The sequence below is a fragment of the Ptychodera flava genome, chromosome 19, assembly GCF_041260155.1.
Source record: "Ptychodera flava strain L36383 chromosome 19, AS_Pfla_20210202, whole genome shotgun sequence".
NCBI lineage: Eukaryota > Metazoa > Hemichordata > Enteropneusta > Ptychoderidae > Ptychodera > Ptychodera flava.
The window spans coordinates 27,231,616-27,255,640 of NC_091946.1; the positions used below are offsets into that span (position 1 = coordinate 27,231,616).

The 24,025-nt window shown below is 38.6% G+C and overlaps 1 protein-coding gene across 2 annotated transcripts in view; it reads right to left on the reverse strand.

The window, feature by feature from the left end:
• Window positions 1-5,315: 5,315 nt before the first annotated feature.
• Window positions 5,316-24,025, reverse strand: part of LOC139119123 (extracellular serine proteinase-like) — a 39,318-nt gene continuing 20,608 nt past the window's right edge. The window contains exons 3-11 of one of the 2 annotated variants that reach the window (XM_070682769.1): window positions 12,747-12,896; window positions 11,939-12,071; window positions 11,417-11,532; window positions 10,712-10,856; window positions 10,216-10,400; window positions 9,243-9,414; window positions 8,813-8,977; window positions 8,233-8,397; window positions 5,316-5,951 (exon numbers count right to left, since the gene is read on the reverse strand). In XM_070682769.1, coding sequence (XP_070538870.1) covers window positions 5,824-5,951; window positions 8,233-8,397; window positions 8,813-8,977; window positions 9,243-9,414; window positions 10,216-10,400; window positions 10,712-10,856; window positions 11,417-11,532; window positions 11,939-12,071; window positions 12,747-12,896 — 1,359 coding nt within the window. In that variant the 3' untranslated portion in view covers window positions 5,316-5,823. The remainder of the gene's footprint in view (window positions 5,952-8,232; window positions 8,398-8,812; window positions 8,978-9,242; window positions 9,415-10,215; window positions 10,401-10,711; window positions 10,857-11,416; window positions 11,533-11,938; window positions 12,072-12,746; window positions 12,897-24,025) is intronic. The other variant, XM_070682768.1, reaches the window with a different exon arrangement.

Consider the following 24,025-nt stretch of genomic DNA (forward strand, 5'->3'; position numbering starts at 1 on the left):
TAACGTATGTCCGTTTATATGTAAACTATGACAATTTATTGTCACATTATTGTGCAATTTGTATGTCTTTTGTCATGGGACATTGATGAACGTATCAAAACACCATAATGCATACTTCTTCCTTTTGTCGCTAATCGGATGTTCAAAACGATATTTTATGGATGTGTTTCTTTAACATACCCGTTCTTCTGCGTCTAAAATTGTTGTCTGATCATTTTTCAAAACCAATCATTTAATGATTCACAATTTATTTATACCAGTAAACATTAGCTGAGAACTTTCAAATCACTTATGATGTTCTTTTAATCATGCTGTTTTAAATAAAAGTGTAATTGTTATTTCCACTGAAGGTAAGCTAAGTAATACGTTTAATATCTTCATTATTTTGTTACAGAGACCCAACATGTGTCTCTTAATCATGTGGCTGTACCAAATAATATTCTTTACGCTGTCAATGCGTTGTGTATTTCATCGCTTGTTGTCACTTCAAGTTAAACACAGCTGCCAAAATCATAATTCTATGCTTCATTATCTTTGACTGCTTGCCGTCTACAATGGTGTATGATCATGAGGTGCTGCCTTAGATTCTTCGAGCTTACATTTGTACTCAATCATTACCAGATTGTCTTCCTAAAAACTTATCGGTATGGTTTTGTCATTCCCTTTAAAGGGAGACTGTCGTCCGAACTCTTCTAAAAGGTTGCCAGGGACCCCTACGACCGATGTAAACAATACGTCTAGGTTACGTTAGCGATTGATGAAAGTTAAAAGATGTTTGTTAGCAATGAATGTCGTAAAATTTAATATTGCAGCTATGTTAACGTGATGCATCTAGATATGCATAAAATACATTGTTTGTGAACAAGAAATCACACACGCGCACTTCCGACAAAAGCCTCACTTTAATAGCATTCATGGCGAAGTTCACAATCAACAATAACCCATTGTACATAAAAATGATTTGATAAAAGTTCTAAAACTTCTAGAGTGACCATAAGCGGAATTGTCAGAACGTTTTGCCCTCGAAAGAAAGTCTTATTTAACGATGATGCCCCGTAAAAACAATTTCAAACCTGGAAAGTGGCCTCTGAGAACGATTTCTGTGACGTAACACAGTCTGTAAAGCGTGTTGAGGTAGTATGCGCCTCGAAAGTGAAAGACTTAAACTTTTGCTCAAACTTTCCTTACGGAATCTTTTTACCGTTATCTTTCAAAATTAAAAAAAAATCGGGGTCACCGCGCAAATATTAGTACTAGGGAAACAAATTACCCAAGATTTACCGATATTTGAATGGCCGCCAGTTAACTCTATGTTTTCGAAAAACTAAGCTGGTGAAAGTTTTTCTTTCTCCAAGAGTCTTAAAATGAACCACCACAAAAGGTGGATCAGAAAAGAATTGTATAAGTTTGAGAGTCCTGATATCTGTCTCCGAGGCGCGATCTACCTTAGGGTGGAATGAGTCTCGGGGACAAATACTCTCAAATATTTACAATTTTCCTCTGATCTATCACTTGAAGGGGTTCATTTCATAGCTCTGGGAGTAAAAACCATAACCGTCTTAGTTTTTGACTCTTCCTATTGACAATAAAAATTCAATTTTTACAAACCATCACTTATAACCCAATTAGCTTTATCATTCTGAAGCTGTTCATCTGTGTTAAGTCCATATTGACCTATCTGCTGTCAAACAATAGAACCAATGTTTTATTTCTGATAGCAATAGGAGATGACATTCTAGGACGTTGGAAAGTGGTCCCAAGAGAACCATGATCAGAGTGTGGTCCTATTAATTGAAAGTTTCGAGGTTAACATTTTCTACAACCTCTATTTCATTATATCAAAATTCGAAAACCAAGTTCCAAATATGCTTACCTAGCCACGATATCTTTAATTCAATTCGCCCGAAACTCTCGCGGAAATATTTTGATGAAAAACATCAACGAAGTTTGAGACACAACTGATATCCTCTTATAGCCAAGTCTATTCACATTCTTCCATTGTTATTTGAAATAACGCTCAGGAACTTTACAAAAAAGTCTATGTGGCATCTTTATTTATACGACATGAAAAATATATGTACTTCATTGGGCTGAACACTGTTGAAATGACAGTGATCTTAAGAAAAGCTCATCGACATAATTAAAGATTTGATATTACTACCAGAGACATACAATTTTTGACAATTTTGAAATCGGAGAGAACGGTTCACATTACGAGAGTTAGTTTAATAGTTTTTCCTCTCCTTTTTATAATTAATGCGTCTCAAGATATAAGTCATCATCCTTTCCGGTGTTTCATTTTTTACCTATGTCACTCTTTGTTTATTTGACCCCTCCCCCCGTTTCTCTGTGTCCACCTGTCGAAGGATTGCTGTCTTTCCGATTGCCAGTGTCTTTAGCAGGCAGTCTCTCTTCCTCTTCCTATGTCTTTCTTAACCCTTCATCTCTCTGTTCCGCTTTTTCCTATGCTTGCTCACCAAATCTCCCTTCATATTTGAGCAGTCGTGGCTATATCTTGTAATACCTACCCTCACCTTAATTCAAAACCGATGTGCCTGCATCGCCGCCGTTTCGCCTGCAAGCCCTAAAATCTGTATTCTCTCCCCAAATTCCCTAATTCCCGCCATTATAAATTGAAGCTTCCTTGAATAAATGGCTGTAAAAATTCGATGTCTTTGTAAGTCAGCTGATCATGTACGCAAGATGTTGAACAGTCCGATGCATGGGCCCTTCGAATAATTCTAATGTATTGTAATGCCAGTTTCACGTGTAAGTTTAGATGTTTTACGGCAGAGTTCAACATTATTAATGACTAGCATTAGAGCAGGGAAAGGAATAAGTCATTTTTGCATTTGAAGTATTTTCAAAATTCAGAGATTATAGTTACAGAGCTAGTCAAAAAAGCTGCCAGTACATTTCTCAATTACCATACATAGATACATAGATACATACACACATACACACATAGATACATAGATACATAGATACATAGATACATACATACATACATACATACATACATACATACATACATACATACATACATACATACATACATACATACATACATACATACATACATACATACATACATACATACATACATACATACATACATACATACATACATAAAGAATGAGCGAACGACGGATAGATAGATAGATAGATAGATAGATAGATAGATAGATAGATAGATAGATAGATAGATAGATAGATAGATAGATAGATAGATAGATAGATAGATAGATAGATAAGCTTTGACCGCAAGAAAGTTTTAAACCCGAGATTGACTTCCACTTCACGTCTCTCCAACCTCACAAGATCACGTCTCAGGTTGGTTGCAAGTCCACAAGGTAAGAACACTCGGAAATTTGATTGCAAATGCAACATGTGAAGCTGGTATATTGGGTCGAAAAACAAACCATTCAGTGCGTAAAACTTGTGTTAAGCGTGAATCGTCTGCCGGTGTTGCTCCTCGTAGAATTGCGAAGATGACAGGTCATCCGAATGCGGCTAGCCTCCAGCATTATGACCACCGATTTGATCTTGGTAAGCAGAAACAAAAGTCTCATATTCTTAGCGATAGCAGCAATAGAAATAAGAAATGTAAAAATCGAAACACTCGTTCAGCCAAATCCAACACGTGGAAGTTTTGACTCGTCACTCAACCCGTCGATCAAAACGGAAAACTCGAAATTTTAGCAAATGATCGCCGGTGCCATAATGAAATAAATGCACGCTGAAATATCAACTTACCGCGTCGACGCAAGAGAACTTGTCACCAACGTATAATTTCCGGTTTTATTTCAACAAATACCGACGCATTCGGGTCATTGATAGTTCAGATTCGAGCCAGGAACTAGAATAGAAATCGACGGACTCTCCGACTTCATGTTTCGGACTTTGAGTTTGTAGACTCCGCAATGTATCTCGCGATTTGTGTTGCTTCTGACATTTGTATGAACATTGAGCATCTCCCGAACACTTTTGACTTATTGATTTTATTGATGGAGTGACAAGTGCCGTCGCTACGAAAACATTACCAACTTTGAACTACATGACATTTAGTGCATTTGTTTCTTTGTTTTCTGGCGCCTTTCAGTCTGGCAAAACTTGTGTCGTGCACACTTTTCAAACTCGACCGTAACTTGCTGTCAATCGTTTCGTCAACACTTCAGTGAAATAAATAACGGCATTCCTCAAACTGTTAAAATACGAAGCCTAGTCTCCATTTTAAACATTTAAATCATGACATTTTGAATGTGTTTCCGGCGGAAATTCCCCAAAATTCCACGAAAAAACAGTTCCGGCTGCCGTTTTTCTGACGGCTTCAGCAGACCGGTTTCAATGGATAGCTATGGAAACCGGTCCGTACATCGTTCACATGCCCGCTAATTCCCCGGATGTTCGTATTCAAATCAATGTACTAATTTGCACTCAATCGAGGCATGTAATAAATATCATTCTTGAACCTGAATTAAACTTGTGACGTCCTAGAGGACTATCGAGAATGAAAACTTGCGCAGGACGTACGAAACAACTCCGTTTCACCTCGAACTCCCTCCCCTACACGAAATTTTGCCGTACAAATCGGCCGTACAATAATGTTGACGTTCCCTAAAGACGATAAACTGCTATAATGGTTTGTCAGAAGTTTAAAGTGCCGACAGGCTACTGATATCATATAGCTTCGTCACAAGAAAATCTGAACGTCAACCAAAAGTCGCGCACTTTGATACCGCCATTGAGAGTCCACTCTTTTTGCATTGCCTTGTATGGCAGACCAAGGAAATGTCCAGTGTTCAACATGGTGGAGAATCCATGTAAATGATGGGGTTTCCCCTAAAAGTAACATCACTTATGAGAGCTGTCATACGCGTTCACGTAAAAATCACACAACAAGGATTTTCCCAATATTTTTTTTTATTCAATTGTGCCCCTACAGACGCCATATCCTTACACCTATTTTGCAGAAGTTCGTAAGGGATTGTGCGTAATATGACAGGAAAATCTGAATTCCAATGAGACTAGTAAACAAATTCGGGTCACTAAACATATTTGATATCAGCTGAGCAATATATCCTCATGGAAATTCAACTGATTGAAAGGAGACGTACATCGTACACATTAGACAAAGAAAAAGTACAATATGATGTAATTTCTGTTCATAATGGCTAAAAATAGTGTGACATTCATGAAATTTCCGACTTAAACTGTACCCGTTTATAAGTATTACAACCGGAAAGGACTGGAAATCAAAAACAATAACATTCTTACGAAAATTTACAACTTTAGCGTTCTTTCGATTCCTGAAACGCGAGACATCTTAGAAACTACAATGCATGTTCGTTCCATACAGAACTAACGCGGACTTTGGTCCCATAAATTTCTTGTTTCTTGCAATATTTCTACAGACAACGGTAGGTCGGGAAGGGCGTGTCTTCCTGACAGCAGAGATGTTCCAATTTGCGATTTTGCATTATTTTTTGCAAAGGTGTATAATTTCTAGGTCGGTCCTGAAGAGTGTCTGTGCATTGAAATTAATATTTTATCTTTCGAGAATGTATTTTGCTTATATATATCTACGCTATATTGCCCTCAATAAATAAATAAATAATGAATAAATAAATAAACAAGTAAATACATAAATAAATATTCAAAATTTCAATGATGAAACATAAGTTTAAATGGCAGTGTTAAAAATAAAGAGTCATTATGAACGAAGTTGTACAAAAATTACTCATAAAGAAATAACCATCTGTTACGATCACCGTCGAGGATTCATTTCATTTTCAAATCGCACAGCTCGTCTCAAAGACGGCCTTACAGAGGAGGCCTAGGTCCACAGTCCTTGCAGTCGGTGCCATAATCACAGCCATTGTAGCTAGCGCCAGGTCCGCCGTCGTCACACTCGCCGTCACCATTCCACCAGCACGTGTTGTAACATAAGTCTGAATTGAAGAGAAAGCGATAAAAACAGTGGTTAATATCATGGTAAATCTTAGGTAGCAGTATACGAAACAAACAAAGCTGCATGGTTAAAGGATTTGCAGACTTTCATCGAAGGTAAAATGCGCTTTGGGGACAGATATTCAGACTTTAAATGTTTTCGATTCTTTACTGATCTTCATTTTGTTTGAAGCTCCTTTTAAAGCTCTTGGCGTAAGAACATTTCCATCGTCTTAGTTTGTTTGAAACCAAACAAAATTATTTCCCCGTAAATTTAACACATGATGGTGGTCAATAGTAAATGTTTACAATTCTTTTCTAATCTACCACTTGTTTGGGGCTCATTTTAAAGTTCTTGGGATATGAAAAATTTCCATTGTCTTAGTTTTTCGGAAACCAAAAATTTTACTTCCCAGTAAAGTTAACTATTGATGTTGGTCAATATTGTATGTCAAATATCGGTAAATCTTTAGTTATTTGTTTTTCTAGTACCAAACTTTGCGTGGTGATTGCTGATTTCCATTCGTTATTTCGTGAGAGAAAAGTTTTATTGAGGAATGTTTGACCAAAAGTTTATCTCTTTTTCTAAAGGCGCATACAACCAATAGTTCCATATTCACGGCAAAAAGTATGGTGGCCAACATGCTCCCTCCAAGCCAATACATGTATACTTATTACGCTGTTACTCTAAACTGAAGTTTCCCCGTAGCAGTAGAGTTTCGAAATATTTACTTCAATATCTTTCTACTCTACAAGCCCTTTTGGTCTAGCGAGGTGAAAGTACTGTCCGCCCCTCTCTTCGTAAGGACGATGGATTAGCCTTTTTACTGATGCTGGCCCTCAATGGAGGCTTTCGCCGCTGCTATGGCTTCCGAATATGTGATCATTTTCAACATTTTGATAGGAAACACAGCATGAAGTCTAAACGAAAATTTCACCTACAGAAAGACTGTGTATCATGAAGGATTAATGCAAACGAAACTTTCTTCACTCGGCATATATGAGAATTCTTCAAAACATATATGACCTAAGTTTCGTGATATAAAACGTTAATGCTCGCTTTATTTGAGAAGTTACCTGTGGCGGTGCTGTTTGATTTTTCTAGCGCCACCATTGCTAGGCAGGTAACCATCTGTGTTTACCCATGCCTCTCACTTCGCATGTGTGTTAGCCTCCCCATTTGTAGTCCGGAAGCTCAGAAGTCCATCCCGTACTTCGATAGGTAAGATATTTGATCAATGATATAAGTATGGATGTTTGTTTAATTTGACTTTGCTAGAAACATTAATATTTCGTTTTCATTACCATTTGATGTTTAATATTTGCTGATATGCATGTATGGATTGCAAGTTATGAGTTACCTGATAAATAATTAATTCTACACATTTAGCAACGATGTTTGATATTTTCTATCAATAATAATTAAATATCAGTAAGAGTGTGTCAAACTCTTTTAAAAACGGAGGGAAATAAAGTGATTAGTATTCATTGAACTTCTGTCAAAAGATGTCATCATGGTCCCGCTCTTGGCGAGTGTGTTGAGTGGTGTGATAATTCTTATCTAAACTTAAATGTTACGAAAACTAAAGATATGATAATTTTCGGAGGTAAGAACGCAACCCTTCGACAACCATTGTTCGAAATCAAGAAGTTGAAATTGCCTCTAAGTATACCTACCTTAGTTCAATGCTTTAAAATGGGATATAATTGGAATTCGAATACCCCAGAAAAGTCTGTCATCATTTTATAATCAGCAAGTACTTAGGAAAGCTAGCTCATTGTTTTTTCTATTAATCATAATATTTTATCGATAGAGTTCGACATAGTTCCCTTTGGTCGGCGTTTAAGATACCCGGCTTGCAGGTCAAGCGACGCGCGGCGTAAGTTGTCATTCATTCCCACCGCTGTGCGGTTTTCAAATGATTCGTAAACTGTTTTTTTTTGTTTTGGTATCTTTTGTGTCGATGCATGTTTTGTATATTTTTAATATTTGATGTGTTGTATTTGAGCCGCAGTTTTTAATCGCCCATATTTGGGCATGTTTGAATTGAATTGAATACTTGCTTTGAGAAACGATAAGCTTAAAGCTGTCGTATGCTAATGCGTGTGTCTGTTGATAAAGATGTCATTCTTGGATAACGTTTGCCAGTTCTGCAGTATCCCTGAGTCTATCAGACTGATTTTTACAATGTGTATGCCCTCGCCTCCCTCTACACTTGTATGTTTACCTAGCTCATCTTCAGTTCTACACAAATCCTGTCCTTCACCTCTACCCATTCTTACCTGGTCTATAGTCAGCACACGTGGCACAGGTGCAATCATCCGGCTGGCTTCCACAAAAGTTATCAGCGCCACAACATGGATTGTCGCTGTAAGGGTCGCATTCGGCGGGTTCGTTATATTTATTCAGGTATCCGGCGCCGCAGCGAAGGTCATCCCTCCATGTCTCTGAGAACAAAATATCAACAAAATGCATTCCTTGTCAGAAATATAATTTCTCTGTCATTTTATCTCTCCAATAACTATGAAAAGGAGTGAAAAAGTGCATATTTGTCAAAAATATGGTGTTCCTGTATAGTGTTATAGAAGTGCACTTACGAATATACGAAATACGGGTGGACATTTGGATGCCAAAAGGGATTGTCAAATTGCAAAAAAACGACCCCCAAAACATAATAAACAAACAAGAAACCTTAAAACGAAAAGTGACCATATTTTTACAACCATGTTGTCTTGTAATATAAAGAAATCACATAAATTGGAACGCTCCACCAGAAAACTACTGGAAGACAAAACAAACTCCATAATAATCCTCATCTTAACCACACCTCCGAAGTTTTCAGTCTTTGTTGCTATGACCTACTGTAACCTGACGGCACGCGAAGAAGGTAGTTTGGCGTATCTGAACGATACTCTTCTGGTATAACGGACATATCAATCAGATTCTTCCCAGCAGCGTCCACAAGTTCTGTGAGTATACCGTCTCTTGTTATCTCCGGATCGTATTCAAGAAGACGAGCCGCAACACCTGAAATGAATGAATGAAATGATGAAATTACAGGTAAATACGGGATTAAAATACAACTATTTTGCCTCTAAAGATATCCCTACTTACCTTGCATTGTAATATTAATGTTTTACCTCGAGCACAAACTGAATAAAATGTAACAGAATGTTTTTCTTTTTTACTTATCTGTACACCTTATGGTGTGAAATAGGAAGATAGACACACTGTTCATATGCATTCAGCGAGGAACTTCATGTAACAGGGTATGACTTTAAGATCACTCTACCTGATACATGAGGGGTCGCCATGGAAGTCCCATCCTTTTTGGTGTACGAATTTGGACTTTGGCAATGAGCACTCAAGATACCCTTTCCAGGCGCCTGAATGTTGACACATGATCCGAAGTTGGAGAAGTCAGCGAAGGAGTCGTTCTGGGTTGTGGCACCGACTGTGATAGCCTGCAATAAGGAATGACAGAAACGGCCAGTGTTCAGGATGTGGATTTCGTTAAACCCGGTTCAATGACAAGATATTATATTGTATATTGTATATTGAAAAAAGGACAAAATTACCTCCAATTTTTTGTTTCACAACAGGATTACATTGATAGACTGACAGAAACGAAACTCAATGACAGGGAATGCAGTTTATCAAACTGGCGGTTGAATGAAAAGGACTTGTCCCAATGTCGTTATTAGTTTGGAACCGTTTCTCATCGATGCGAAAACTTTTTTATCATGTTCTCTATCTCGTATTTTACATTTTGCTACGATAACCCTGACTTCGAAATTTGAAAGTAATACCAAGGAAAATAGAATAATTTAAACACGACATGGCCAACAGCGACGCTACTTTGTACCATTATACAATGATTGATATCCGTTACATGATATAGTTCCATGACAGGCCTTCTTTATTTTTCCAATGCTGATTCAGGAACCGTTAAACGGGAACAACAGACGTTAAGGAAAAATAAATACAAGGTAAAAATCGAGCACATCTCAACATCTGGTATAAATCAGATCGATCAGAACTGCACTGCCCTCTTGTCAGAGCACTATGGACAATAATCAACTTCATACTTATTCATGTGTCTTCTCGTCAGTTTGTCACGAAAGGTATATTCTATAGAAGCAGCAATTCTGCGAAATACCACAGGTCTTCTTTTTGTCAATTCTCACAGAGTTGTGGGTATTGAAAATTTGAAAAAACAAAACAAACAAACAAAAAACAAAGGTTAAACCATGGAGGTTTAATACCGAAGTTGCCGAGGCTGGTGAGTTCAGGCAAGCGTCTTTGTGTTCGTTTCCTGCAGCAGCAATGACGATATAACCTTTTTCAGCCATTCGTTCGATTGCTTCGTTCATGGTGACAGACTTGCCTCCAGTGAAGGACATGGATACGATGCTTTGCGGCAGGTTTGCGTCGGTGATAGCGTCAAGAGCTGCAGGGACAAACACGACAGGATTGTCATGAGGGCGAAAGATGTGCGCACAGTAACTTCACCTGCATATGTACTCGGACACATTCGTGTATCAGTGTGCTACGCGTGATTCTTGCATTATAATTACAAACGTGTTGTTTTTTCTTGGGCTGACAAAGCGATTGCGTTGGAAAGCGCTCAATTTCCATTGTAACTAAATGTGTACATTCATCTGACGAACGTATTCTGAATAACAAGATGAACTTCACACGATGCATTTTAAATTTCCCACAACAAGCCATGGTCGGCGGCAGTAATTTTCAGACACCTACCACTGACTATCCTACTGGTGGTGCCGCCTTTCCCATCGCAATCGAATGTCCTGGCGGAATAGAGCGTGACTCCTGGTGCAATTCCCACAGTACTCCCTGCGATGATGCCGGCAACGTGTGTACCGTGGCCGTGACAATCTTCTCCCTTGTGAAAAAAAAGTTTAACATGAATTTGTTTTGACTATTGGCCTCAACTCCTTTCTTACCCTACTGACTCAAATACGACTTCTCTTGTATGTTATTTCTCATATAAGATGAAATAAGGGACAATACGCATTACTCGAGACGAACAAACATATTCCTTGATGTAAATTTTCTACGCGGACACTTTTCCAGCACATGTTCTTGTTAGGCATAAGTTATCAAACACTCGCTCGTCAGAGCAATTACATTACACGGTTTGTGGACAAAACAATTTCTTCGACCGCCTTTCATGATCCTGTGTAGTAAATTGATTTTTGTTGAAGACATTTTATTGTTACGCTCAAGAATACATTTTAAATGGCGCTCATGCCACCAATGCTATTTTCAGTATAAATTTCGTCGATAAAGGTTATTAAACTATCAAGCTATCTTGTACCTTCCTAAACCCTGTTACCAAAATATATATAATAGTATATAACAGAGTTATTTGACAGGCCAATTTAGATATACAAGTATATAACAGAGTTATTTGAGAGGCCAATTTAGATATACATAACTTACGTTACGTCCATCGTCAAAAGTGTCGAAGAACGGTTTGACCCTCTCTGCATTAAATTCGAGATGTGAATATAAAATACCAGAGTCGACAACAAAAACATTTACTCCAGTGCCATCGCCTAAACATTATAAATAAACAAAAACAGTATAAATAAACAGTAGACAAACCAAACCTCAGTTTACATTGACAAAGTAGAGGGGGAAACAACGGAGTGCCACGTAAGGAATTATTCATCGCAAATAGGTTTAATTTGCTTCAATGAGCCAGTTGAATTAAAAAGGAGCTAATGCTTACCTCCATATCCAACGTAAGATAATTACCAAGTGGAAACAAATATACGCAACCCATAGCGAGCGAGACAGAACACCATGATATGAAAGATATATGTATGGCCGATGGTCTTGTTTTGAAAAGACAGTTTTAGGTACAAACATCACTGTCAATATTATTCGCGGGATATTTTTAGTGATTCAGATACGACATAAGGACAACATTTTCGATGTAGGTTACGTCATGTAACTCACCAAGAGGGGGCATAAATGATGAATCGAGGGGGAGGTTTTCTTGATCGATTCTATCCAAATTCCAGGGAACTTTAAAATCCAGCTGCATCTCCCCATCTTCCTCCACGTATTCCACTTCTTCGAGCCAACGTATCTAGTGAGTAAATGAATACATCAAGTAGAATTGTATCAGTGATCTCAATTTTTATTGAAAATTCATTAAGGAAGAATTGGATGACCAAAAACTGAGAAACGTATGAAATGACAATGATATCTTTCTTTATATCGTTAGAGTGTTGGCATTTGTACTACAGCTGAGTAAAAATTGAAGACCTGATGTCAGACCTGATGAAATATAAAACCACCTTGTGCATGTGCCGCAAGCCTCTTAAACAAACTGCAAAAATCAACACACAGGTAAGGTTGCATTTGAATTGCACATGCAAAAATATAACGGCTGTCTTGAAACACAACCATGTCTACCTTAGGAGAAAGAATACCTCCGCTTGAAATGTTTTGACGGTTACAACTAGCAGCTCACGATTTTGGCCACGAGCATGGGTAAAGGAAGTATACCAATGACAAAGATTGCATTCATCGCACCAAGTGATACATCATATCACGATGAGAGCAGAAAACTGAGCGCAGTCTAACTTACATGAGACCTATGTGGGACTCAAGGAAGTGAAATGAAAAAATACATGTTATGATCAACTTGCCATTCACTCGAAACATTCTATAAGCATAGCGTAGTGTATAGTTATATGCTCAATGCCTCACAGGTTAATGGTGAAAATAACTTATGATGTAGAAAATAGCACGTTCTTACTTTGTTCAGAGCATCTGCAGGTACTTTAGCCGTGAAGCCCTTTAGTATATTTTTCAGTGTTTCATGATACTGTATACCTTCTTCCTTATCCGACATAAGCGATTCTATGTGCTTTTCGAGTTCCTCAATTTCCTCTGCTGATAAATCGTCCTGTAATGGGAAGGAAAAGCGAACGTTAGCAAATTTAAGGATATTAGGCCTACATCGAGGAAAACGGATGAGGGCGTAGTTCTTGTACTTACCGGGGCGGCGCTAAACGAAACATGCACAGACGGCAGAGCATAAGATGCTTAACTTTGAAACGGGGACGATAAGCAAGCGACTGAGGGTTGTTTTTCTACAGTGTGCGAGTTGGAAATTCCAAATTCAAAAATGTTACACTGTAAGAGGGGAGGGGAAGGGACCTGAAACGAAAGACATGATTTAAAAGGGGAATTATACATCGCAACTGCATTTATCAGCTACTTGACGTTTATGTCCTCAAGAGGTCAAAGTTGTTCTCATAAAAGTTGTTGTGTGGTCACAATGAAAAGGCAAATGTCTGATCAACAGGCTTGATGACACTGCAGTGAACTGTATCCCGCTTGAAACGAAGATACCACATGTTCTATGACATACACGATAACAATGTTTTCCCAAAGTAATCTTTTTTTGAAAAATGTGAAAAATCATCCACACACACCCTTTGACTACTAAAATTGCTAAACCGCACCATCCCTTTTGAATTTCTAAATCATTTACCCGCTGTGTTTCGGGTTCTTTCTTTCAGACATTTTTTTTTATCTCTTTCTGTAGCTTCATGTTTTCCTTTCATCATATAGTACAATAAACGACTGTGTTGTTTCAATGGTTAAATTAAATTTGTCCTCCAAGGAGGTATCATGACTTAAAAAGAATTACGGAGAAGTCTATATTCACTGTCAATAAAGTTGAATATGTGGCTGGATTTTTTCAGGGGAAAATGAACAAAAATTGTCACAAACATGTTGCTAACTCGAAGAGAATTCATAAGGGTACTGGCAGTTATGAAAATATTCCGTTGTTGAAATAATATCCATCATTGAAACTTAGAATTGTGTAAGCACTTACAGGCATGTCTTCTATCAAGTGGTACAACCAGATATTGAAAACAAAATAGCGGGATGCATGTGATGGAACCAAGGACTGATTTTCTTCTTTATTGCACATACGCACATTATGCAATGAACGCTGATATTGCCAGGGCTCTACTGCTCGTCAGTTTCTCACTGGAGTAATAGTATTAAGACCGGGGTATCTGACAAAAAGTTTGCGTGACCTCACATCGAATGTCGTCAAAAAAAATTGTACGGGGGCGCAATCAATTTAGCGCCTTTCCGTTCCACACAAGAATATGAATTCCCATGGGTGGTACCTGCTGTCTCATCTCGTTGAAATGTTTGAATTCTGGTTGAAGGTACAAATGTTCATAGATGATACCGATCTGTTTGCTCGTTGGCATATCACTTGAATGCAAGCAGAAAATTGTAATTTAAATTCTCCATCTACACTAGTCTGGTCCCTTGCCCCATTTCTACCGCTGGTTGTGTTGCCCCCTTTCGTGTGTGTAGCACCAGCAGCGTTAGAAAGGGGCAGAGAACTAGACTACATCTACAGTAACGGTCCTATAGCAAATCACAGGAGAAACACCAAAAACGTACTTAACCAGAGTAGTGCCTGAAGATGAACTTATGGCGTGGTGTACGAGGCCGGCCACTTTGTGTTACATTGTACAGTGGTGCCTCGGTGTCCCGTTTCCCGCGTAACGCTGTAGTCTCGAGCAAGGCTAGAACGAGATGTAAAACAGTGAACAATATCCGTCGTCTGCGCACGGTCACCATGTTTATGATACTTGATTCGAAATATAAGTGTCTTGGATCGCAGGGTATCTGAATACGAAAAACACATTTTAAACAAAATAACCCGGTTTAAGGGCTACTTCCGTCAAAATCAAACTTGTATCAGTATCACGAAGATAACACCAGTAAAAAATACAAATATGTTTTGCAGTAATGACAGTAAATTGATACAATTGAATCGCAATGCGTCTATTTTCGGGCCGATATTGTAAGGCAATAAGGATTAACTTTTACAGTGTTCGTCCAAAAGTTTCGGGATGTTTTTTAAATACGAGCTCTCAAGTCCCCTGCTGAAAATGTGGATTGGTTACTTGCTGAAATGCGCGACAGATATTGCCGTTCTTGAAAATATTTGCCAACTCAAATCTTTGATTAGGAGAACCTACGAACGACAAGCCTGTCAAGCGATGTATATTGTTTTAAGTAATGCATAAGAAGCAGGCATATACACATGTATCTGCCGATAAAGTTTGCCATGCACGCAAATTTTATTGCAAATCTAGTCTGCCACACAATCGAACGATACAAAATCGCTGGACTCACCGAAGTCAGCTAACGCTTCTCTCATCAATGACATGCATTACTATAGTGATCTGTTTTAGTTCGTTTAAAACAAACCAAGGCCGTTTTTAAAGGAATATTCGAGGGCATAATTTACTCATGAATTAATATTAGAGCAATATTTTCAAAGAATAACACAAAGAGCACTGACGTAAAGCTCGCACGAATGCTCCCTAGAAACCAAATAAGCCCGGATGGGTGTGGATTATGACCAATGGAGTATGCACTATCGTACCTGTGACGCGTGAGGACGGATGTTGGCTGTACAAAGTGTAGATGGATGACCTCTCCGTATGTCAGTTACGCTATTATCTTAGAGGGGGAGTCCCTAACAGTTAGATATGCACCTGAACGCTTCCTTTTATATGGCAAGCAGATACACACTTGAGGACGATGAACAAATGGCATTAGTAATTAATGATGTCAATTTTAGTACGATCCTCAGTTTAAGTTGTCGCTTTTGTGAACAAAAGTCAGTTCTCTCAGGGCAGAGCAATAAATCAGATTGCGAACAATACACGGACTAATTACATATTTCGAGGGGTCTTTCCTCAAAGTGGACTTCGCAAACAATACCATGCATACCAATGCTTGTAGTATGAACTCTCGGATCATAAATTCCGCTGAAATATCCGCTCTGTTGATTTTTTCTGCAAGATCACACACGTGCCAACATTACACCAGTGTCACTTCAGCTTAATGGTTTCTCTATCGATATAGTTCAGAGCACAAGGACCCAACAAAAGGTTCTTACAAGTTCACGTAATATAGACAGAACTCATGTAGCCACTGAAGCAACCACTCAAAAAATTATCTGGAATGGAACTTTCAAATATTTCAAGGTCGCATACATTCAACTTCTTCCTGTTGACACCGCCTTCAAACATACTTGAGGGATTATACTGGGTTTTAGGGTTTTGTTCTAGATTTTGGCTACGAACGACTACTATCAATTGAAAATATAGGAAACTATCACTCTCCGCGCAATAGCATTGCGCTGTTAACTCAGAACACAAGTCATCTGAAAAATGACTCGGCCAATTACAGTAAAATTTCTGCTGAATCACAGTAGCCGGCAGGGCGATTTCATTTTATGCTCAAAAGGAATGCTTGAATCACGTCTGCGTGGCCCACTGATTTGGATTGTATATACCAAATACAGGGATTCCCCAAGCGGAAAGATGGCTCACGCCGTGTTTTTTTTAAGTAAACGGGGTACAGTCAAGGCCAGATTGGAGTGTTCCGGTACGAATCAACACTCCTCAGAACTAAGAATGTAGGAACTAAGACTATACGGTAGTGGTAATAATCAGCGAGAGCGCCGGAAAGTTACGCTGTCATTTGAACTCACGAGTCGCATGAGTCAGCATGATCGGAGTCGAAGTGAAGCGTAAATGCTTGATCTGTATTTGTGTTTCACTACATTGGGAGATAGAGTGACATATTTGTTACGAAAGAGTCGTCATTTGTTTTGCACGAGTGTTGGGCGATTGCTAATTGCCAAAGTTGGAAAATAAAGATTAATCGATTGATTGATTGATTGATTGATTGATTGAGTACCACTCGGCGGTTAGAATTATTCGTGCCAATATCTAAATTCGTGGCACCATCGTGCATAACCGTATTTCGCATCGCTTAGTGTAGGATTGCTTCAAGTTGAGTTTATTTTAGTGTAAACCATCGAATTCCATCAAACACGTTTGTGTAACGCATGGTGGCCCTGTGAAGTGCCCAATCTCTTCATCTCTCTATCTCGAATACAAATTATAACGTCTAGCTAATACTAGTATGGGCTGGAATGTTTTTTTTCTCTGATAACTTCCACGAAGCATGTCTAGACTTGTGTATCGCTGAAGCCTGAATTCAAATTCCGGACACCTGCACGGTTATAGCCCAAGGTCCGTGCTCGGCTGACCAGCTGGCATGATCAGTAATAGTTTCTCGTAATAATTCAAGGCCTGTGTCGATTTTTAAAAAGCGTAAACTTTTGTGCAGATTAATAAATCTAAGCATTATTCTTCATACCACAAAACACAAGCTCATTTATTTGCGTTTTATTGGCGCATTTAATGAGAGACGAGAAATTTATCAACAAATGAATAATGCATTCTTTTCATATTATCACTGAGAGGTGTTGTTATCGTAAACGAGATATTTACATTGTATAAACCAATAGCCATGTTATACGAAGGACAATCTAAGAGAATGCAGATTCTTATATTACTTGGAATTGGTGACAAATGAAGAAAGTGAAGTGTACAAATTTAAAATATTTTTGTTTTTTTAACACGCATTGCCAATTTTTTATGCTGCAATATCTGGGTTATGAATTGTTGACAAAGCCTCGCCCAATACGCTGTCACATACGACATCTAATATATCACGAGCGTACACGCACGACTCTACATTGCCAAGTACTTCAGTCATCCACTTCACGCGATCGATCCTAGGGTACATTGTCCGTTTCACATCAACTGAACATCGACTGTACTCAGCTTCATTTACTTTACAATCGCGAAATCTGTTTACACTTTCCGTGCTCTCTCGACGGAACTTAATTCATTTCCGGTATATGTAGGTCACATATATATGTAAACGTCCCTTCCTGATTATGTTACGGTGTCAAAACGAGCAACAAGGACGTAACGGTTGTACTTTTTGCGAGTCAGACAAGCCTGGATTTTACGTAATGTGTAGTTTCCTTAACCTCTGTTTCGACAGCAAAAAATTCACAAACTTACCAAGTACAGCGTATCACGCATCTGTTGCTCTGAAAGTCAAAATATTTGCAACTTTATTCTCACTTCCTTGAGTGGCTTCTCTTTAAAGTAATTACTGTGTTTATGCGCCTGGAATGTTTCACCAATAGTTGGTGAGGACGTCACAATGCCTCTGACTCCCTTTGTTTTCTTGACCTTAGATAAACTTCATAGCGTGACAATGGGACAGAGTCGTCATGTAAATTTCACAGAAAAGTACTTGAGTGACCAGCCGGAGATATTTGGATGAAGCCATCGAGTATACTTATATTGAAGTCATGAACTTGCCCCTAAAATCTTTCTCTAAGACCTGAAACGCTTGTACGTGAAACCAGTAAGAATCAAAACAAAAACAAAAACAAAAACAAAAACGAAACAAAACACGTAAATTAACCAATGTAATGTAGACGTACTGCAACGAGTGATCTGTAGTCATATGCCTTCTTTAAGTTACCGAGGTGTACGTGCATGTAACTCTTCTGTTGGCAATTTTACAGTACGTACCAGATATTAAATCTCACGCTATGTACTAGATAACACGTGATTGCACAATGAGGCTTTCGTTCTTTACTGAACGACAGCAAAGTTCTGACGGCCGCTGAGTATACTATAGGCAATGGAATAAAACAAATAGTCCCTCGCACGAAGCACACTACAGTAGTATGAAGAGAGGGCGCCTCGTTACAAACGGAAAGTCGCTTTTAGAGCTGTCCGTTGATCTATATGACAAACTGCAAACAAAATATTTGGTTTTAGTGTGGCCATCTTTCAGTTAATCATTCATTATGCAGAGTATAACTGAGTGTTAACATATTCTTCGACGGAAGGTACACTCAGTCAGAATAAACAGTCATTATTTTTAGAATAAATACCCATTCAAAGGACAATATGAGTCATTGCATTATTTTCACAAGTTTGTTTTCCTAATTTGAAACTGTCTTTGGGAAGCAGTTCAATTTCTACATATGGCGAGTAATACGTTTCCAATGTACAGCAATACGGGTTTTCCTATTATACAGCTAAACTGTCAACAAGTACCGGACTGCAGGCAAAATGTCTTTGTGTCATAATCGACGCAAAAAGCAGGCTAGTTGGCCACTCTGAACGCCGTTAATACATTTGCCTAAATGACTTGCGTGTGACAGCAAAGCTGTCTTAGTGCGACTGGCAAGTTCTACGCGTGATGGGAATCAATCAATGTGTGACAGTGTTTTATGATTTTAAACATATTTCCTGTGCCACAGAACCAATAACATCCTCCGTTTGTAGTCAATGACATCCTGATCATCGTTTATTAAAACCGCGTAAACAATGTATGATCTCCCATGATATCCTGAAATATATTATCAGTTGACTTCCCGCAGAGAAGGGGCCGCGAAAAGCATTTTGCAAAATAGTTCAAATATGAACATCCGATGTGATATAACCAATGCTCATATATGGACACAAACAAGTACACTGCCTTCGTCGGGGATTGTTTTGTTATGATATGGTGTATTCTCTTTTCATTAAGTTCCAAGTCGTCATTGCTCGAAATTGCAACTTTTCATCCTATGTCGTCATACGTGACGTAGTCAAGCACCTTACAAATGAACAGTTGCTGTCGCATTTGTTCGGGGATATCACCGTCTTGGATTCAAGGCCCTATTGTACCGTAGCTACGATTGAAACTGAGCGTAATAAGCGAAAAGTACTTTACGTCCAATGCAAACGACAATGGTAGATCAATTACATATATGATCAGATCACATGTCTTCTAGTTACTCAGAGCGAGGTTTTTAACATCAATATCAATTTTATGTAACGACTTTGCAGCATAAACCAGCATCCTGCTTGCAAAGTTTACAAACATGCACATACAGAAACACAAAGACACAAGAGCGCACTCCAAACAACATCGTATTTGCGTCATTATATGATGCTCTTATACACAGCATGATGAAAATTTCATTTTATATGATAGAAATTTTTGCAAGATTTATCATTCATAATTTATGCAAATATGATTAAACAAACAAGAGGAGCCGCATATCTACAACTTTGATAGCAATTTATGGAATTATGTATTTCCTAGGAGATAAAGTTTCAAAAAGGCATAGGTCAAAACGCATCCGCTTTCCAAACAATAAGAACAGACATTTGGCAAAATGTCTTCGCATTCCGTTGTATCAATTTCGTATTTTGTTTTGTATGAAATAAATCTATTTTTACGTATGTTTATAGCCATTTCCAGCTTCGCAATGCAGCCTGGATATATATTAACCACCACTGAAGTAATGTAGATGAATTGGTCTGGTCCCGATCTCAGTGGCGATATAACTTATGACGTATATTCTAACACTATCCGATTTTTTCAAAACTACATCCCATACTTCACCAAAATAATTATGTTATTAGGTTGCTTCCTGCAACAAAAACAAGTTGAAAATATCGGATGTAAAAAGGCTATATAACGATTTCCCGCAAAGTTGAATGTACAATTGTACATGCCAGCGTAGTCCCACAGTGTGTCCAGAGCCTGTATGCACACTGAAGGTTAAATCTGATGCCTGGAGTTTTTAACGCAAAGCGTAACCCCGTCTGCGGCTAAACGGAAAGTATGGAAGATGAGAATGTTGCAAGCACCAGCTTTGCGTTGAAAATCATTTGCCCTGAACAAGCATTGATGATAGTTTGATACAGCGAGCTTCAAGTATTTTTATGGCCCTGATGAAGATATCGGTCTGAGATCAAATATAACGGGCCTCATGGTTGCACGAGTCGATGCAGAGTTGCTCAATTTAGGAATTAAAAATTCCCTATGTACTCCAGTAAGACACGTAGAACTCTCGCCAATTCATTTGGAAAACCCAAAGCAGCCATATCCTGATGTTCTCTTATAATCGTTCGCCAACTTTTGTTTAGCTGCACATTCAACATATGTGCAATGACATCGGATTTTTACGTCTCTGTGTTATCATTAAAATGAAAATAGATGGACAAAGTCAACGGGGTCAAAGCAAGCGAAATTGATTGGACTGGTATGATGTATCAATATCTGAAATTCGATGAAATAAAGTGACAGCCATCGTCTGCCTTTAGTCGACGAAAAAAATAACGAAAGGAAACAAAAGCTTAAAAGTGTCGTAATAGTTTTCATTATAACACACCACATGCTCATTCCGTGTCGCGATTCGCCAGAATACGTCAAGTGACGAGAAAATAGATACGTCTAGTCCCCATCGGATCGACAAAAGTGACGTCAGAGGGTATTTTTTGTAATGCTATTTCCCTAGGGAAATAGTTCTGACCAAATTTGGAAAAGTGCCCGGTCACGTGACCGTAGTGTCGTCTGCAGCTTTGCAACAATGGCGGGTGACTAGAACGTGATGTGCGTCCGGGATAGGTGACGACACATTCTCTGAAACAGATTTTCCAACATTCCAACAGCGTAGGAACTTGAACAGCTCATCGACGGAAAAGATTAAAGTGCAACTAAGGATGTCGCTAGGTATGCTTAGAATATTTTTTGAAAGATAGTGGTACCATGTACGTACAACTGAAACCGCTGCGGAAACATCGCCCGGTAAACTTGTCACAGTGGATTGTTGTGGTGCAAAATATCAAAACACATTAAAAACTATATAACGATACAACATGAGCATGTGGTGTGTTATAAAACACCTATAGCCTGGTCTTTATTCGGGCTATAACGCTCGTCTATTACCCCTCGTGGCCGTGTGTTACCAGAAACACATCGCTATACCCCTCGGCCTACGGCCTCGGGGAATAGCGATGTGTTTCTGGTAACACACGGCCGGCCCCTCGGGGTAATAGACGGGCGCTATAGCCCTCATGACCAGGCAATTGGTGTTCACTATAGATCGACCTGCGTGCATTGGGCGCTTGAGAGTCTGCATCGTCCCGGACGGAATTCTGTCCTGAAAGCTTTTAAGCAGGGCTTTATCTTTATGATATTCTTCAAGATCGCTAAATGTTGATATCCAAGATGAATTTGTAGCCGAAGCGAAAGTTCGCTGCAGTAAAAATCGGGCGTCATCGACAAAGAATGCTTTGAGCAGTGACCGGATAATGTCAAAGATCCCATTCGATTTTCGTCTAACAGGAAATTGGTATAAACCCCTGATTTCGGCCTAGCAAAAATACATTGTTTACGGGATTGTGGTGCACATTCCATGCATAACTGGGACCATCGCCAGGAATCGTAAAGTTAGCTTTTATGATTATTACACCCGTATAGCAAGCGGAAACTTTGAAGATAAACACATAAGCAAAGTTGTAAACTTAATTATTACCTGAACGGACAGACAAAATAGCAGAAGACATAGTGTGTACCAATATTTGGTCCAATGAATTGTGGGTTGTATGGTTGTGAACATCAAGATAGTGGTTGAACATGAATTCTCGTTCTCTGACCTGACGAAACTTAAATCTGGTTATTCGAAACAAACAATGACTAAGAGATAAAAAGCTTACACAGAATTCACAGAAGAATGAATAGAAAAAGTGGAGGAAAATGTAAAACCAGAAAATCACAATAGTCTCCCATCACATCTGGTTTTATACAAGTAATAAGAACGGAACTGAAAAAATCTGTAACTTGCTGCTCAATCTCTTGTTGGGGGAGACGGAGACGTAAAGACAAGATATTTTAAAAATTGACTTGATTCCCGCCAATAAGACTGGTTGGAAAACAACACATGGGATCAATATTTCGTACGGCTTCTAAAGGGAGCATAGTGTTTTTGGAACCTTTATACTTTTAAATTATTCGTAGACGCTCTTTATAAAACGTAGCACGCATTCTTAATGTTTAAAGCTACATCGGGATCTTTATGTAAGATTGGCAAAAGGCGCTGTTGCATACACCACAAATGGAAAGGAAAATCGCGCGAATATCTTGATCAACTTATTCACTTCTACATTGTGTATTGAAAGTAAGCTATACATAAAACATATTCCTTTAAATTTCTATCATCATCGATGATTCAACGTCGCAAGTGTATATGATCCCTGGGGTATACATATGGAATTAGCGCAACAAATTAGAGGGATGACAAAGTGCGAACAGTGGTTACAGATCACTGCAAAAATAGAACTGTAAAGATCTCAAAAACTACAGCTTTTTGAATAAAAATCAACATATAGGATAATCTTGAATACCAGTAAACAGGTTAGTCATGAACTTCAGAAACACTATTACAACTATTTGCAGTAATAGAGCGCGAAGCCACTGCAGTGAACTGCAATAAAACTGCTTACACTAATTAGTTTCAGCTGTAGCCGTGGCCACTTTGGTGTTGAACAAGGCTACTTGATAAAGACCAAAAAGTCTGCTTGTACAAAGGCAAAACTAGCTCTGTCTGAGGCTGGAGTTGTAAATGAGAGTTTACGATTGGCACCCTGTGTTCAAGATTAAGATACAATGTAACATTACCATGCACTGGTCCATGTACAAATTTTTTTTATTTCAACTTCCCCAGACAAACTGTTTGCATGGGACATACAATGTTGTCGACTTTGCCAGCTGGCTTCAGCTGAAACTAATTAGTGTGAGCAGTTTTATTGCAGTTTACTGCAGGGGCTTCGCGCTCTATTACTGAAAAGGGTAGTAGCAACATTTATCCACCTTACCTTTGTCGTATTCAGTGGTTTGTCCGCAGCAGCGTTGTCTGTGGTCTTATGACGAGTTATTCCACCCAAAGTGGGTCTTATATATTAAAAAAGGAAAGACCATTGCCCAATACAAAATCATTCTATTACATCTGGGCATTTTCTATTGGTTGGATAGTTTCACCTGTGCCTTTGTGCAGCCGACGATCGAAAGTGGCGATAAATTTTAAACAAACATAGAATGACAGTGGTATGTAATCGGTGGTGGCAAGATGAAGTCGGTTTTGAATGTGGTCAAGAATTGCTGCTAATTTTTGTATTATTTTTTGTATTTTTAAGAACAAAAGATTTACGAGTACATTATGCTTCCACTGTATGTTAGGACAAAATCGGCTTCGTTTTAATGCTAACAGTTTTCCTATTTCTTGCATATGCCACATAATTATTAATGGAGCAATTGGTAATTGTA